At 44.7% G+C, this 16,589-nt stretch overlaps 1 protein-coding gene across 1 annotated transcript in view; it reads right to left on the minus strand.

Moving 5' to 3' along the window:
* The window catches only part of LOC144143801 (uncharacterized), a 36,677-nt gene that overhangs the window by 3,326 nt on the left and 16,762 nt on the right, over positions 1-16,589 (minus strand). Inside the window, exons 4-6 of the mRNA XM_077675476.1 lie at positions 15,798-15,833; positions 10,736-10,831; positions 1,713-1,809 (exon numbers count right to left, since the gene is read on the minus strand). Coding sequence (XP_077531602.1) covers positions 1,713-1,809; positions 10,736-10,831; positions 15,798-15,833 — 229 coding nt within the window. The remainder of the gene's footprint in view (positions 1-1,712; positions 1,810-10,735; positions 10,832-15,797; positions 15,834-16,589) is intronic.

A 16,589-nucleotide genomic window follows, 5' to 3' on the forward strand; every position in this document is an offset into this window, starting at 1 on the left:
AAAGAAGACTAGCAATAAAAAAACAATCAAATCTCGTAACCAACGACACACAAGCGCATACATAGGTGGTTTGTTGCGCTTTTTGGTTGTGCTCCCACTTCAGGTTTTTGTTTTAAAATCTACACTCTGATATTTTACCTACAATGTTTACGCTGTAGTGATTCACTGCTGTTATGATTCAGCACGAAGTGCTTCACCATTATCCTGTGTGGTGGTGAAGTCAGATAGTCAAAGATGTTTCGAAAAGCCAGAGACCGACTGCTGTGCCCCTCGGGCCCATGACTCACAGGCTCAGGCGGCAACGTGTTCGGGCTTGTCGCTACAATCAGCGGCCGTGCGCTTCATCACACCCTTCCCCCATCTCTTCGGCGCAGTGTGCACCGGATTCTGGAAACCGCATTTCAGATTCTAGGGACTGCAGATACGGAATCTAGGGAAAGTGTTTTTTTTTTTTTTGTGTGTGTATTTGTACTTTTCGTGCTGTACGCAACACGTTGAATGCCTGGTGATGGTGGGAACTGCTGGTTATAAATAGTCGCTTCCCACGAGTGCAGAGTAGGGTGTGTTGGGCACTAAAGGAGAGCGTTTCTCTGCCCATTCGAGTTGTCATGTTATAAGCACGACAGTGTGCTACTGCCTGTATCATTGCTGTTCTCTACTCGCCATGCATTAAACAAGTAAAGTTTGGCTCTCGGCTCTGCGTCGTCGGCATGGAGGCAACTACCCTGCAAGCCACTCGCCTACCACGCTACCGCTGCATAATGGAGGTTCGGTTCATGAATGCCTTCGCCAATGTAACACTGCGCAGCTAATAACAACGAAGAGATGACTGCCGCAGTTCAGTCGCCAATTGCTGTGTTGTGTGTACTGCGTGTGTACTGCATGTTCTCGCCCTATGCAACGGAGTTGTGTCAAGCAGGGACTGTTGTAATTTACAGCTTGCACTTCTTGTGTGTGCTCGTCCTTCAGAATAGCAGTGAGCACAGATTCATGGGACTCAGAGGAGCGGTCACCGTGAATACACAACGAAATCAGCGTCGAGTTTAGGGAAAATCGCATGCTGTACCTGGGTTAAACATGGCGCTGCATTAAGGTCTATGAGCTATGGCTGGGCGGCTTCTGTACTGCTGTGGGTTGACGCTCAAACATCTCATTTCATTATAAGTTGCGAAATGCAGCAGGTAAAATTAGGAGCTTGTATTCGAGCAAGCATTCATATTATTTGTCCTGTGAGTCAACTTTCAGCCACAGCAGCTGTGATCAACTTGTTTGTCTTCAGTGTCTTGATGTTTAAGTGTAAGATTCCGTCTTGTTTTGTCAACGTAATTCACACAGGCAGTACGCTCACAGTATAAATACGTGACTGGAGATGCATTCAATCTGTTCGGTCTGACGCAGCCAGCCATGCAGTTTGTTAAGAAGTTTGTTGCTGTTTGGACATGCGACGCATCCACCTCTCTACTTGCAGTACATTATTGTCGACCATAACTTATGTACATACATTTTATTAGCCCAATAAAGTGCTTACATTGTTTCTCACACGATAAAGACAAGAAAGTTTAAGTAATCGACAAAGCTTGCTCACTGGACACAAACCATCGAAAAAAGCAGACGTGAGCTGTGCACGTCAACAAGGACCGAATCGATGACCCCCACACACCATGTATGCATGCACCGTGCCGAGGACGGGCCAAAGCACAAGCTCTGCTCACCTCTAGCAACAAGGGGCGGCTCTGGGGGGCTGTGTGGGTCCTTGTAGGACACAATGAATGGGGTCGTCCTGAAGCCCAGCCTCCTCTGCGAACATTGCTGCAGGACGAAATCAATCGGGATTAGAAAAGAAACAACCACCTTCTAGCTCCCGGCAGGCCATCAGAACATATGATACCAGTGCAAATAATAATTACATAATAATTACAGACAGCAGGCAAACACCTTGCGGGGGGGGCTACAGCTGCATGATTTTTTAATGCGTAGCATTCTTTGCCCCACAGCCAGGAGCATGCAACACCCTGCATTTAAATGAAGATTTTGTGAAAGTTCCAAAAGTAATCGTTAGAATAACGTAAATGCAGATAATTGGTTAAACAAAATTTTGAAGAACTAAAAAATAACAAAAATATTAAAAAATTACGGGAAATGTCAAAACGTATACCGCATGGCATTTCCACAACAATGTAGATTTCGTGAAAGTTTCACCTGTAATCATTATGATACCGTAAATGGAGATTATTGGTGGAACGAAATTTTGAAAAACTGGAAAAATAAGAAAAATATAAAATAATTACGGGAAATGGCGAACAGTGTAACGCCCTGCATTTTTACAATAATACAGATTTCGTGAAAGTTCCACCTGTAATCATTATAATAGCGTAAATGGACATAATTGGTCAAATTAAATTTTGAAAAACTAAAAAAATAAGAAAAATATTAAAAAATTATGGACAATGGGAAAACACACAATGCATGACATTTCCTCAATATTGATGATTTTGCGAAACTTTCGCCTGTAATCGTTAAAATCGCTTATTAGGAGATAACTGGTCGGACAGGATTTCGAAAAAACCAAAAATTTGGCTGGAAAAAACTTACACTCAAGACAGGCGGCATAAGAATGCTACGCATTAGTAATAATTCTCTGAATTTCTGCAAAATTTTTTTCACCACATAAGTTTATTTTATAAGAAAAGATGATGTTTGGGAACCACTTAGACCTTTAGAAATTTTATTAGCCAACCAGAACATGCCAAGTTTGTTCACACCAGCTCAGAGGCGACAACTGTGAGGCAAACCTAACCATAAATTTCGCAATCCCCATGGCCTTTTTTTTTTTTTTTTGAAAGAAAGAAAGAAAGAATTTATTTGTCCTGAGTCTTTACAGGGACGGGAGCAGAGGCTATAGGCTTTGCAGCCTGACAAGGGCCTCTGCATCTAACTACATTGGACAAACAGGGCACTCATTAACAATAATGAAATATGATATCGCAGCATTTCACTCAATAACACACACAATAAAAATTCACACAATTACACAGTAGAGCTTAGAAAACATAGGCTTTCACTTAAAAAAAGAGAAAAACGTCACTCATATACTTTTAAAAACTCGCACAATTGCAGAGTAGAACTTCACAACAAACATAACATAGGCATTCACATAACAGCTTTATCACACAATACACATTAATCAGTAAAGCATTTTAAGTACACATACTTTATTATATATATTCAATGTCATGGCATAAAAGGATGGACTTCATTTGGGTTTTAGAATGAATATGACTGGTGTCTATGAGACCATGTAAACGATTTATTAAGGCAGGTGCTTGATACTCGACGTGCTGTTTACCGTAATTTGTCCTCACTGTTGGGGTTTTCCTGTACAGATGGCACATATTGTATTTAAAATTCTTATTTTCTGGTGTGTTCTGAAAACTCTGAGGATAATTTTGCTGAACCCATTGTAAAAGCCTAAAATAATATAGTTGTGTTATTTTTAACACCGAGTATTTTTCGAAAAGTGGCTTAGTTTTTAAGTCCCTGGTGAGGCCATGATATTGTTCGAAGGCTCGGAGGACTCTTTTTTGCATAACCACTAGTTTTTGATAGTTCGTTTGTGTTGTAGTATCCCATACCATGATACAATATAGGTATCATTTTCGAATAAAACAGTACATAATACAACTCCATGTGTAGCCATTTTGGTACAACTGGGCTGAGTTTGTATAAACACCCAGCAGTTCTACTAAGCTCCATAGTTAGTTTTTGTATATGTGTGCTTTATAACAAGCCTTCGGTAAACCATACGCCCAAAAACTTCTGACTGGCTACCTGTTCAATTTTTCTGCCCTCAAACAAAATGGTTGAATTATATAAACGCGGCTTATTAATAGGAGCAAATACAATGTATTTAGTTTTACTGACATTTAGTTGTAGTTTGTTTACACTAAGCCATCCAGGCAGCTGGTGGAGGTAGTTATTAACCTGGTGTTCAAGTTCTAGAATAGATGTACCACTAACAAAAATGTTCGTATTGATGCTAACATACAACCCTTATGTAATGCCTCAATGAGAAAAAGTGACACTATCCCTTTAGGAGATACTGGCCACCTTGCCTTCGGTCACAAGTATGCAAAAGTCACCGACTAATATTTCTGTCCGCATATACGTAAAATCATGCACAGAGGTTTGCAGACACTTAATTTGTGTCCTAAAATAATAAAATTCACAACATAAGTTCCCGTAAGCACCAATTTTGCACCCTTTGACAAGACCAAGGAGGTTGTATAAAACTTCTGGAGTGGAGGCCGCCGCCCATAGCGGGCAACGCGGGGAGGTGAAGCCGGGCGAACCGGTCGGCGGCCATATTGCCGTGGGTAGAAAAGGCGCTGCGCCGGCAGGGACGCTGAAGTGCGGTCGCGTTTTTTTGGCTTTTCAAGGGAGAAAACGATGGTAAGCTAGTATATCGATTACGATATTTGAGGGCAGACTGAATTTTGCCTTACGCGTAAGGTTTTGACGTAAGATATGGTTCAAGCAGCGAGTTCGCCTGTGTATATCTTACGGTGGTCAACAGAGCTGTCGATGCGGGAAAATGCGCAGCGCTATGCTAAAGGAGGCACCACCCCTGATTTTATTTCAATAAACGTTTATTCGGTATAGCTAAGGCTATAGACCGCCCCCTTAACATTAAAATTACCTCATGTTGCGCGCCACGGCAAGAGATTCCGCGTTATAGGGTTACTATTACCCGTGATTTCCCGCTGGAAGTGCGGGACGCGCGAAAGCGCAATTATTTGACGCTTGTTTCTTTTAGCGGCGTGGCTAGGATTAATGAATGCTTATTCATTAATGATTAATAAATAATAATGCAGTAGCGGTTCGAATCGTTTTTAAGCAGTACTGCAAGAATCATATCCACCAGGATATTGCAATCTTTATATGTAGTGCAAATGCACGTTTTCTGGTTTAAACAACATGCCCAGTTTTGCCCTTGCCGAAGACCAAATTAAGCACAAGCTTTTGATTGATTGATTGGTTGATTGATTGATTCATTGTGGGGTTTAACGCTCTGACGCAACGCAGGCGATGAAGCGCGCCGTAGTGGAGGGCTCCGGATTAATTTTGACCACCTGGGGAATCCTTAACGTGCACCGAAATCTCGTTCACACAGTAGTTTTCGCTTTTCGCCTTCACCAGAAAAGCGGCTGCCGCGGCAGGGAATCGAACCCGCGTTCTAGGGATGAGCAGCACAGTGCATTAGCCACTGAGCCAACGCGGCTGGTCTATTTCCAGGTTTTTAATCGTATATTGCGAAATGGATTTGGCACACACTGAAGCACATTAAAGCAGGTTTTTTTTTTATTGCGCGTGCACTTTACAGAAGGCATGGGACTCCCACTGACTTTATTTTTCAAATCCAGATGGTTACTTAATTGGATGCACGACTACATTAACCGTGCACGTTGGCACGATAGTAGCGTGATATTGATAAGAAAACTACTCGCAGGAGGTTACTCAATCACATTCACAACCTCGTTGACCGCGCAAGTTCGGACCTGAGCAGCGTGCTATTGATAACAAAATCACGCGGACGAAGAACGCGGGAGAGCATTGCGGTGCATCAAAGACTTCTACGAAACAGCGCTAACGAGAAACGTCAGTGTATTCACGTATGGCCGGATGTAAAGGAAATGTATTAAACAAGAGTGTCTTGATTTTTGACGGTAACTGCCTTAGCAATACTCTGCATTTAAATTAGTGCAGAAAAACAATTTGCGCCATACATAGTTACAAACGTGATTTCGCGCAGCCAAGCGACTACAGGACCACCACAACTACGAGCGAAAACATTCGCATATCTGCGTAAACAAGCGCGTACGGTATGCTCAGTAAGCGGACGGCAGGTTTTCCCTTTACATCACGCACAAACGGCGGGCAAATGTGCACTCATAACGTTATAATACTAGTAATGCCCTCGAAATCCGAAACAAATAGATACCCTCAGTAGTTACAGATGAAAGGTGATCCCCAACGCCTTCTTCGCGCGATTAGCGCAGCCGAACGCGACGCACGAGCAGACGATTTCTGCTTTCTACACCTTTGGAGCATCCATCCGCGAACGAGGATCGAACGAACACGAGTTCTGCTCTTTGGCAAGAGAGAACTCGGAAGAACGACACATGGGGCAGAAAAAAATGCCATTGTGTCTACTGTTTATTTTAGTTGTTAGCGCCCAAGAATGTAAATAATTACCAGATGTGTGCGCCCCCGGCGCACGCACGGGCGACTTGCGAAGCGCTTAACTAGAAACACGGAGAGGGGAGCATAACCGAAACCACATGCGGCGAAATGAACGCGCGCAAGAAACGCTCGGTGCGCTTGAAGGTAGCCGCACGAGAGAATCAACTTGCAAAACAAAACAGAAGAAAACAAAAAAAAAAAAAAAAAAAGAACGGAAGCAAAAATATATAACCCGCCGCAAAAACAAGTACATTATGCGACGAATGCAATGCGTCTGCTACCGCGGAACGAGTTTTCTACCCACGGCAAGATGGCGGCCGTCGGCGTCAGTTTTCGAGCACCATCTCCACTCCAGAAGTTCTATACAACCTCCTTGGACAAGACCACCTCCTTTATGTTTGCCAACCCCGTGTATAGGCACATGCCTGCACGCATGAACAGGAACTTTCATTTTTGTCACACACATCATCATCATAATCATCCACAACAACAGCCTATTTAGGTCCACTGCAAGATGAAGGTCTCTCCCACTGACCACACAGAGAGGGCAATAACTTAAAGGTACCCTGCAACACTCTTTGAGCAGTGCAAGTAAACCTGCGCGACATTTAGATTACACTACCAGAAATACCTGAGCCAAATATTACACATGCACGTGAAGCGGTGAGGGCGCAAAACGCTGTGAAAGATGCGGAAAAACCAACTGCGCTCTTTTCAGTTCTCCTCATTATGCACCCCTGACATGGCCTAAACGACATCATTGAGGCCACGGCTGTCCGATCGGCTGTCACGGGTCAACTTCACGGCTAATTTCTCGCATTTCCTGTGACGATCTGCCGTCGCCGCTACGAACCTCTTCTATGCCTGAACCTGTAGGCACAGTTTTGCCGTTTCTTTTGTGTTTTGAGTAAGCGCGGAGTTTGAGTGAGCTTAATACTTCCCTTTCAACCAGCCCACTCGACAACAGCACCCATGCCTGCGTTTTTGTGGCCCCAGACCGGAAATAGACCCCTCCACGTGGCAGAGAAAAGGAGAAAACTCCCCGGCCTGTGATATATCGACGCCCGCAGAAGAGAACGCCGTGAGCCGCCCCCCTCTCTGGGAGAGAGCGCGCAGCTTTAGTCGGTGTTTCATCGTGTTGCCCGCAGTCGAGTTGAGAGGGAACCATTATGCGCGATTTCTCATCGCGCGTAGTTTTGGTGATAGCGAACAGATGTTCATAATCCTTGCGGGAGGAGATTGCTGGGACAATAGACTTTACCCCAAAATACATTCCTAGTAGTCGATGGTAAGTGCTGCAGGGCCCCTTTAAGGAAAGGCTGCTTGTAGCAAAAAGCTTCGGCTATGGCTTTACAGTAAAAAGAGTGAAAGTACAAGCTCAGTTGTTGCCTTTCACTTTTTAAGCAGGGGTGAAAGTGGACTTGAGCCTTTCGGAGCAGCTCATGGGAGCAGGAATAATGCTGTTTTGGAGCAGCTTTGAACCCATAAAAGGGGAGTTTTGGCGCAGCTTTGGAGCACCAAAAGACGAGTTTGGGATCAGTACAAGTCTATTTCAGAGTAGACTTCTAGAAACAAAGATCATTAATCCGTAATTTTTTAAAAAGTTTTGTAAACAAAAAACAAAAATTGAAGTTGTTCTCACCCAACATTCGATCAAAACCCCTTCCCAATGAGTTAGAAAATGAGGGAAAGATGAAGAAGCGGACTATTACACATAGCGACCTGCTTGCCCATCTTCGAAGATGACGCACACAGTGTGACATTGTCGTGCTTGCGCCAAGATGGCGGACGCTGATTAAATCATCGCCTCATCCATCGTAGTTAGTCTTTTCATTCTGCCGCCACGTAACAGTTTGTCACACTGCGACAAACATTTTGCCATTCTGACGCAGACTGTCGGTTTCTAGCTCCAGTTCAGCGCCCCGGACCGGTAGATGATGACGATGCGGCGTTTCTTGGTGCCATCGACACCACAACTTTGTCCAATCAGCAAAGAGAAGACATCAAGTTGCAGCCATTTCTAGATTTTCTAGATGGGCAAACTACACACAAGCCAAAGCTCTTCACACGTAGACTTAAAGAAACAATGAGGAAAGGAAACATATTGTCCCACTGTGACAATATGATCCCATATAACTAAGAGAAAACTAGAGATCAGTGATGCTTTGCATAGCTAACTTTAACTAGGATTCAAGCAAATGTCTAACTAGGATTCTATAAGACACTGTGGTAATTGCTAAACACAAGGATCAACGTGTACAGGAAATTATAGAAGTGCATCACGTTAGAAAAAATGGAGACAAGTGCATCAGCATTCCTTCAGTGTCGTTAATTAACTGATAGTGAATTTGTGTTCTTGACTGGTCACGGCGCGCATTAGTGTGGTCCTTGGCACGTGCATTTTTGGCACATGCAGTCTGACAATGCTTTGCTTGTGATGTAATCACGGATGACAAGCTGTGAAGCCACGTGGCTCTTCAGAGTGGAGTATATATATGTGTGTTTTTTTCTAATAAAATTCAGCTGAGAGTTCAGCGTTGTGTCGTCGTTCATCCTTCTTTGTCCTGTCCCTTTTGCACTGCTTGTTTGATGTGGTCACTATGAACCCACTAGCCCAGCTTGCCATCCTTCTGACACTGTTCGGATGCAAGCTCTGCAAGATACTGATAACACAACACACTAGTGCAGCATAATACTGTGGTGGCAAGAAAAACTTCACTAAAACTAAGAATTTTGTTCCCTTTGCATAAGCTAACAGGGGACCCTTGGGGTAACCGGAAGGTCACGTTAGTTAACAGGTTTGTTTAAGTTCACTGGTCAATTAACTATACTAGACTAGCATACTATATGAACTCTTCATGGAACAATCAGAGTTATGCTGCAAACACTTATGGCTGGCAGCCAGTGGCAAGCTCATTCAATCTTTGCTAAAATTTCTGTAACAGTTGAGTGTCTTGAAATTTGGCAAATGTGCATACAGCCTGCTGATCCCAAATCTAAAATAAGTTCTTTCATAGAGCAAATAGTTGAAATAGTTGAAATTTTTCTCGTGCATGATTTGCCAAGTTTTCAGGAAAAGCTCCTGAATGGGTGCTATCTAGGGGGATCACGGGGTGCATAAGCAGAGATCATAAAGGCTTCAGAGACAAGAACTCAAGGATATTCAATGACCTCCAAGGCCTTGTCGAGGTATATTTAAGGGTGCAGAGCAGCGCATGCAGCAACCTTTTGCTACTGTCCAGCTCCCGTTAACATGTAAACCTAATGTATGTTTAAAGAAGGCCTCAAATGCAAATCACTTACCAACAACTCTTGCCTTCCTCTGCTTATCATCACATGACTATTTCCAACGTTGTAGTATTTTAATATATCTTGTCTTATTTTTCAAACTCATTCTGAGTTGACCCTCCCTTATTTCAAGAGTACACTCCCTCCCCTTCCTTCCCCGACATGAAACCTTCCATACAACACAGTCTCCCATTGCTACAAAACAATAAAGAAAAAAAACACACACGCACACACAAAGCCGTGAGGGAGCTAAATGCATAGTATTCTCCTGTTCATAGTCTTGTTTATCTCCGAGCGTCCCCAGCGCTCATTTTTGCAGTCCCGCTTCTCCCGATTCCAATGACAGAACTTCGCCTTTGCACAGTACTCCCTGGGATTGCGACTCACAAGGGCAACAGACAAATGGAGGCACGTGGTGCCATGAAGCTTGCATGAGGCACAACTGACACGGAGGCAGTGGGCACACGCATGCTCGCTTGCATCCCTCCAAGCGGGCCGTGCATGAGGCAAGCCGGGAGAGAACACAACGAAGGCCTACGGGAGGGCAATGGAAGGAAGCTGCCTCAAACGCGGGCAGGGGACCTGTCCCAGTTTCTCCCTTCTTCGCAGCGGGAGTATTTCCAGTTCTGTGCAAGCCGCTGTGTCAAGCAGCATGTGTGTGTTCCCGTGCCGACTTTTAATTCTAAAAGAATTCATTTGCAAGTTTACACAGGGAAGAAAATATTACAAAACTCTCTAGACCCTTGAGAATTTCAAACTACTATGTTCTGCGTAATTTCATAATTGCGATCGGTCTGCTGCAATTTGCTGCCAATTTCTATGGAGATTACTCAAAAGAAAAAAATTCTAGCAGTGATAGTGAAAAAAAAAAAAAAAACGGTAAAAAACTTGCGACTACAAGTTTGCAGTGGAGTTAGACACCAAGAAGTTGTTTTCCACCTCCTGAGAGTCTTCCCACCCCCCCTCTTTTTTCATATTTTTGTGGACTGCAACACATATCCCGCACGTCTGGACGGCTTGGTAGTTTACAGAAGTCCGCCACTATAAAAGTTTTTGCTGCCTATTGAGTTTGAAACGCCAGTGCATTTCCAGTGTTCGTCCACCATGGTGGCTCAGTTTTCTTTCATTAACCTTTTCAAAGGCCCCAAACAAGAGCGGCCTTCTGCAGCCACAAACTGCAGTGCATGCCAAGGAGGGTTTCACTCACGTGGCCAAAGTGTCCCTGAAGGCCACAGTTGTAGCAGTAGCGTTCTTCTGGGGGCTTCATAATGAACTGTCCTTTCACAATGGGGCCATCCTCTGTCTGCAAAACGGAGGCAGTTGGGTTGCATAACGCGCGGCAGCACAGCCACTAGTGCAGTGTTGAACTGCCCATTTGAGAGTTTTTAATGCTCACTGCAAAACTTAAAAGGAATAAACATTTTTAAAAAATACGACAAACACACTTCACATTGTCATTCAGCCACATATTTTTTTACAATGCACAAAATAAAAATACACGTCTTGTGTTTTTGTTGCTTTAGTTGATGACAATAGTTTCCCAGATAAGTTGACTACAGGCATTACTGGTTCCTCAAAAGTTTCACCTTCACACAATTTCATTCCTCTAAAGCAAGAAATGTGGATCCCATTTATTATCTAGAGAACCAGTAACAACATTATCTAAAATGTCGGCACTGGTTCTCTTGATACCATAAATGTGATCCATGTCTTCTTTGTTGATGATTTTTTGGTCCGCATAGATTGTAATTCTGATGTGTGAATGCCGGGCCCACAATGTGGTAACCATAGTGAAGGAAAATTTTAAAAAGGTACTGACACTAATTTTTCAGATTAATATTATTACGCAGTTCCCTTCCCTTTCAATGGAATACCCTGGCTAATGTATAAACGACGTACAATTCAGGGAACATATTTAAATTTGATCTCATTAATCACACCGACGAACAGCACAGGGAACGGCACGCAGCAAATGGACATTCGTGCAACGTCACCCGTGGTAAGGAAAGAAGGTGATGTAGGGAGGAAAAGCAGAAAGTCGCGACGTCCCTCCACACGCGTGACTCGGGGAGTGCCGACAAGGCGCTAGCAGTGTTCACAAACTGATGCACGTTGCCAGAGCTACAGGTGAAACTGCCCACCAGAATTGCATTCTTGTCAAAAATACATGCAGGGAAGGAGCTGATAATATAGCCTCGAATCGCTATAGAAGTTGCCACCTGAATTTTTATTGAAAGCGGTAATAAAATACCCGCTGCAGTCGTAGGCCTAAGCACCTTAAGGCAGCTCAGCTGCTGAGCGCAGCCAGCTTCTGCAGTGTTTTGACGTCCGCACAAAATGGTGAGGTAATGCTGCAGTTCTGTCGTATGCGCACTCTGGGCTCGAAGATAAAAAAAAAAAAACGAAAATGAGAATTTTCAGGCCATTCTATGCACAATGAAGCACCGGTTATATGTGCCCGGGTTTTACAACAACCCGTGTTTCGCAAAAAACTAGTCGAGTCCTGGCGAAGTGCCCATAGAAACAACGCATCAAAAACCTTGGTTATACAATGCAATTCTATGCTTGACCTGCGTTATCCGACGGCCCACACGAAGCACGCAACTGACCCGCGGAAGAAATGAAAGTGCCGCAGGTCTGTTCCACGAACCTTGAGCCCGCTCATTTGGTTCTCTCTGGCACAGCTTTCTTCTCCGCCTCGTCCTTCGTTTCTCACCCCTCCAGCAGCTCCTCTACACAGTTTCCCCCTCTACTCACTGGCGTCTCTTGTCTTGTTGCGCACCAGCCACAGGGGCAGTGTACAGGTGTTCATTTCTTCCACTCAGCAGTGAATTGCCAATAAGGTTACGGTGACAGGTTTAGGCTTCCACATGTGTTTGTCGTGATCGTGTGAGCCGCGATTAGCATTTAATACAGCGTAATTGGCGCCTGCACTGGTTATTCTTTTCATTTACTTTTTGTAGTGATTTGGGTTTCCGAGCCCTCCAAAGCATTAAATCCGTTGTGGGAAACTCTGGGGGTAATTGTTGTCGTTCGGTTTTTACAATTTTACGTAATTTTACGACGCTTTGCACAGTCCTAAGAAAGTCGTATAATCGGAATTCTACTATAATTAATTCTGAAGCTCTGAACTACTTAAAGGAGCCATGAAGAGAAAATACAACTTCGTTTAATTTGAAAGAACGAGGATTCAGTATCTCACTCAGCTCCATTAGAGCCACAAAAGATGTTTTTTTAACGAAAAAAAAGCAAGAAGTATTTAAAAACTTTCAAATTTCGCGCCACAGTGACGTGTTATGAGCAAGAACAACGTCATACGGGCCAACAATAAAACATAATTTTCAGTGCGTTAACTGCACGTTAGCATTCAAGTGATGCGGTCAAATGGAACTAGAGGCCTCATTACAGACGTCCAGTCATCTGTCGTCGCGACAAGTCAGTCAGGGGGCCGCCAATCGCACAAACAAGGTTCCGTGACGTCATAGAAAAGTTGCGGGAAATTGGCGATGGGGTCGCGACTGCTTCAAACGTTTTCTTTAATATCTCCGTTATTTGTTCGAAGATTGCGATGATATTGGTATCCTTGTTATCGGGACTAAGCAGTCTTTCTAATAAACCCAACTTGTATTTTGTCTTCATGGCTCCTTTAAAGCGCCGCTTTTAGGATTACTGGCTTTTTAAGCAACAATAAAAGCAATAAAAAGAGAACATAAAAGTTTGGTGTCAGTACTTTTTTAAGCCCTTCCCGTTTACCTACAAACTCTACCCATTCACAAGAGCACCCAGTTTTTCAACACATACTTAGCTTTTCAATGAGTTTACACCGGTTGGGCGTACCACCAACCACGAAGCAGCAAGCATCTCCTCCCATACCATTCAGCACATTCCAAACTACTGAACCAAGTCATTGTAAATAGAAGCTATAAGAATTGAATAATAATAACAAACCAACCCTGCACCCGCTCAATGACTAACAGCCTCTTTCAACAGTCACAAGGACTGTCCAGCTCTGGTTATCCAGTTCACATAAGAACCCTCTGTTGCAGAGTCCCAAAGTTGCGCATACAAACACAAGATGGGCCGACAGCATCAGTCGACAGCTGTCAAAGTTTTGCTACACTACTGTACCTCTACAATGTTTCCCGCAATTCAAGAAAAATTGTAGGATGAGCCAACATTGTAGGGGCTTTTTCTGCCTCTGGAAAACTGGCCCGACAGTGCAAGGCTAGTGGTCCCTGCAGTCAACATTCATACGGTTGCTTCTAAAGCGGTAACCACACGCACGCGCCCGTGCGCTCGATTCCACACGCGTTCTCGTGTCTACGCGCCCAGGCTCTTGACGAGGGCACGCAGCCACACGGAGGCGACGGAGGCGCGTGAGCATGCTCCGCCCCGCATTTGACGGGACTGCCTTGTCGATATGGCCCAACTGTACAGCTCCCAACTCTGTTACACTGTCATCGTAACACACACAAACGCCGGCTTTTCGTCTTACAGCAGAGCAACATTACCTTTAACGCCAGCTTCGGACTAAAACACAACAGTATCGCCGCGTCGCTAGGCACACACGACGGTGGAAAGCCATGTTTGCCTCCGGCTGATGGGCGACGAAGTTTGTTCGCGTGCGTTGTTATTCGCCGATGGTGTATTTTGCTGGTGCGACACGGAGGAAGCGCATACACCCAATAAACCTTTGCGGCTAACGAAGCAACTACGCCGATTTATCACAACGAGGAGACGGGAACTTTGAAGCAGCGATGTTGCCGGCTGCGGCCACCGGCGGATTCACCCGCGACCGCCGCAACCCGCCCGGCCCGGGAAACGCAAGCGTGTCGAGCGGCGGCTCTGATTGGTGCCGGCCGGTAGGCGCGCAGGAGAGCGTGCGAAATATCTGGCAAAGCCAGAGCTTCGACAACGCGACGCGCTTCGCCAGGCGCGCCGTCTCAGGCCGGTGCGAGGTAGCGCGTGAACGTGCGAGCGCGTAAAATCTAGCGCGTAGGCGCGTGCATGTGGTTACCGCTTAAGAACACGAAAGCCAGTACGTGAAAGGTCTGAAAAAAAAAAAAATCTATGGCACTCTCCTTTCCTGTGGCAAATGGTACAAAGGGCAGACTGGGCATTGTACAAAGGACTGGCTTCACAAACAATGTGACAATGTAAAGAATGTGCGTGACGGATGGTTGGCCCATCACTGCAGCACGTGCAGTTGTGAACCATTTTTTTAAGTAGTGTCATGAACGGCAGGAACAAAAAACGGTCAACTCGAGAAAAAGTTGAAGACAAGAAAACAGGTGGGTTGCAGTCTGGCTGTGTCAGCACACCCTCTGTGGCCCTATCGCAAAAAGAACTGTTTCCTAAGACGATTGTAAGTTCGCACATGTGTGGTGTATTGAAGGTGGTTAGCGCCTGTCCGTCTCGCTTCTTCGTTCTTGTCCTTTGTTCTGCGCTGTTTCTCATTATACAGTTTTACAGCTGTAAAAAATGGGAACTGTCACTGCGCTGTATCCTTTCCCTGCGATGTCATATGAACTAGGCATTTGAAGGTGGAATCTACTCAATCCCGTGCAATTTACACAGCCCCGCTTAATGTCCTAGCTGTACACCTATTCATAACTTCACCTTCCCCCTTTTCCATTTCATGGAGGATTTGGAGCAAGAAGGGATGGCGAAAGGGAAGCTGGCATCCTCTTCCTTTACTATCTCCTTCAGCTTTCAATCAACAGATCCTCCCATCCAGAGGAGGAGCAGGAACACTTTCCTTAGAAGAGGAGGCTCTAGGCCAATTTGTACAGAGGGGTGGTAGGGTGGGAGTGGGGCTTTGTGGTGGCATGAACCAACAAACCGGATGTGTGTCCCATTCACGTCAACTCTCCACATGTTTTCGTTGATGCCAACCTAAGCTGCAGGCTCAGTTCTTGACACAGGGCATGAGCCGGGTAGGTGGGCTAGGTTGGCATGGGAGCAGACTCGCAGCTCTCGCACTTGTCCTGTTGTGCTTCCTGTGTGTCATTCTGTTTATCGCGTTATAATTTTTAGCACAAGCTAAGAGACTGCTCATGCAAGACCACTATCCAATAAGAACACTGCAATGAGTGTGAGGGTAGGAATATCAACAGTACAGCTGCAGGCACTACATCATGCTGTGAATGTGGCCACATTTTAAGAGAACTATGGAATTGCCACAAGGCAGAACAACAACAAAAAAGTGAGACATGCGTCATTTTCAGAGCATTGATTGTGCCCTGGCACTCAAAATTGAGCGTACTCACCGTCAGATGGTATCGCCGCCACAAGTCTGGACAGCGCTGCAACCAGAGAGACATACTCAGTCCCAACAAAGTTTTCTTCAATGTACAAGCAGACGCATAAGCACAGCAATAAACGCACACCTGCAACAAGCATGACTTAACGAAGGTGAAAGAAAAGGAAACCTCCCCACAAAAGTTGGGCTGCCTGTAAGGTGACAACTACAGCTAATAATGTCCATTTATTTTTCACCCATTTCATGGCCCAAAACAAATAAGCAAGCTCGAGCCTCCAGAAAGTGCCATCTCCTAGGATGCACACAAAGCTCAATATTATGCAGAAGGCTCGCGTCACTTTTAGCTCAGTTATTTCATACCTTTAATACATTGGCACAAAATTTTAAGCTTTTGTTCAGGTCACTACATTCTCAACATATTTGCGCGCTGCTAATCTAAACAGTGTTAATCAGCACTTGCTTTTTCTTTTGAAATGCATTCCCCCTCACAGGAGATGAGTACAGGAGTAACTCGACGTCGTGAAATTACATGTACAAGGTGCTGAATAAACTAAATATGTATGGGAAATGTGGATAATTAGGCACTGAGAGAACTCTGAAGCTGTGAAATAGACCCGCAATGCTACTTCAGTAACTAATCAAAGGCTGCGTTTTGTTGTCGGGCAACGCACCACACCACGGCTGGTACTCAAGTCATCTACAACCTGAGTTCCTGGACTGCAAGCTGCCTTTTATTAAAGGGACCCTGCAACACTCTTTGAACAGTGCAAGTAAACCTGCGCAACGTTTAGATTACACT

This window comes from Haemaphysalis longicornis, unplaced genomic scaffold (genome assembly GCF_048455015.1).
Source record: "Haemaphysalis longicornis isolate Haplotype H1 unplaced genomic scaffold, Haemaphysalis longicornis Haplotype H1 scaffold_1, whole genome shotgun sequence".
NCBI classification, from domain to species: Eukaryota; Metazoa; Arthropoda; class Arachnida; order Ixodida; family Ixodidae; genus Haemaphysalis; species Haemaphysalis longicornis.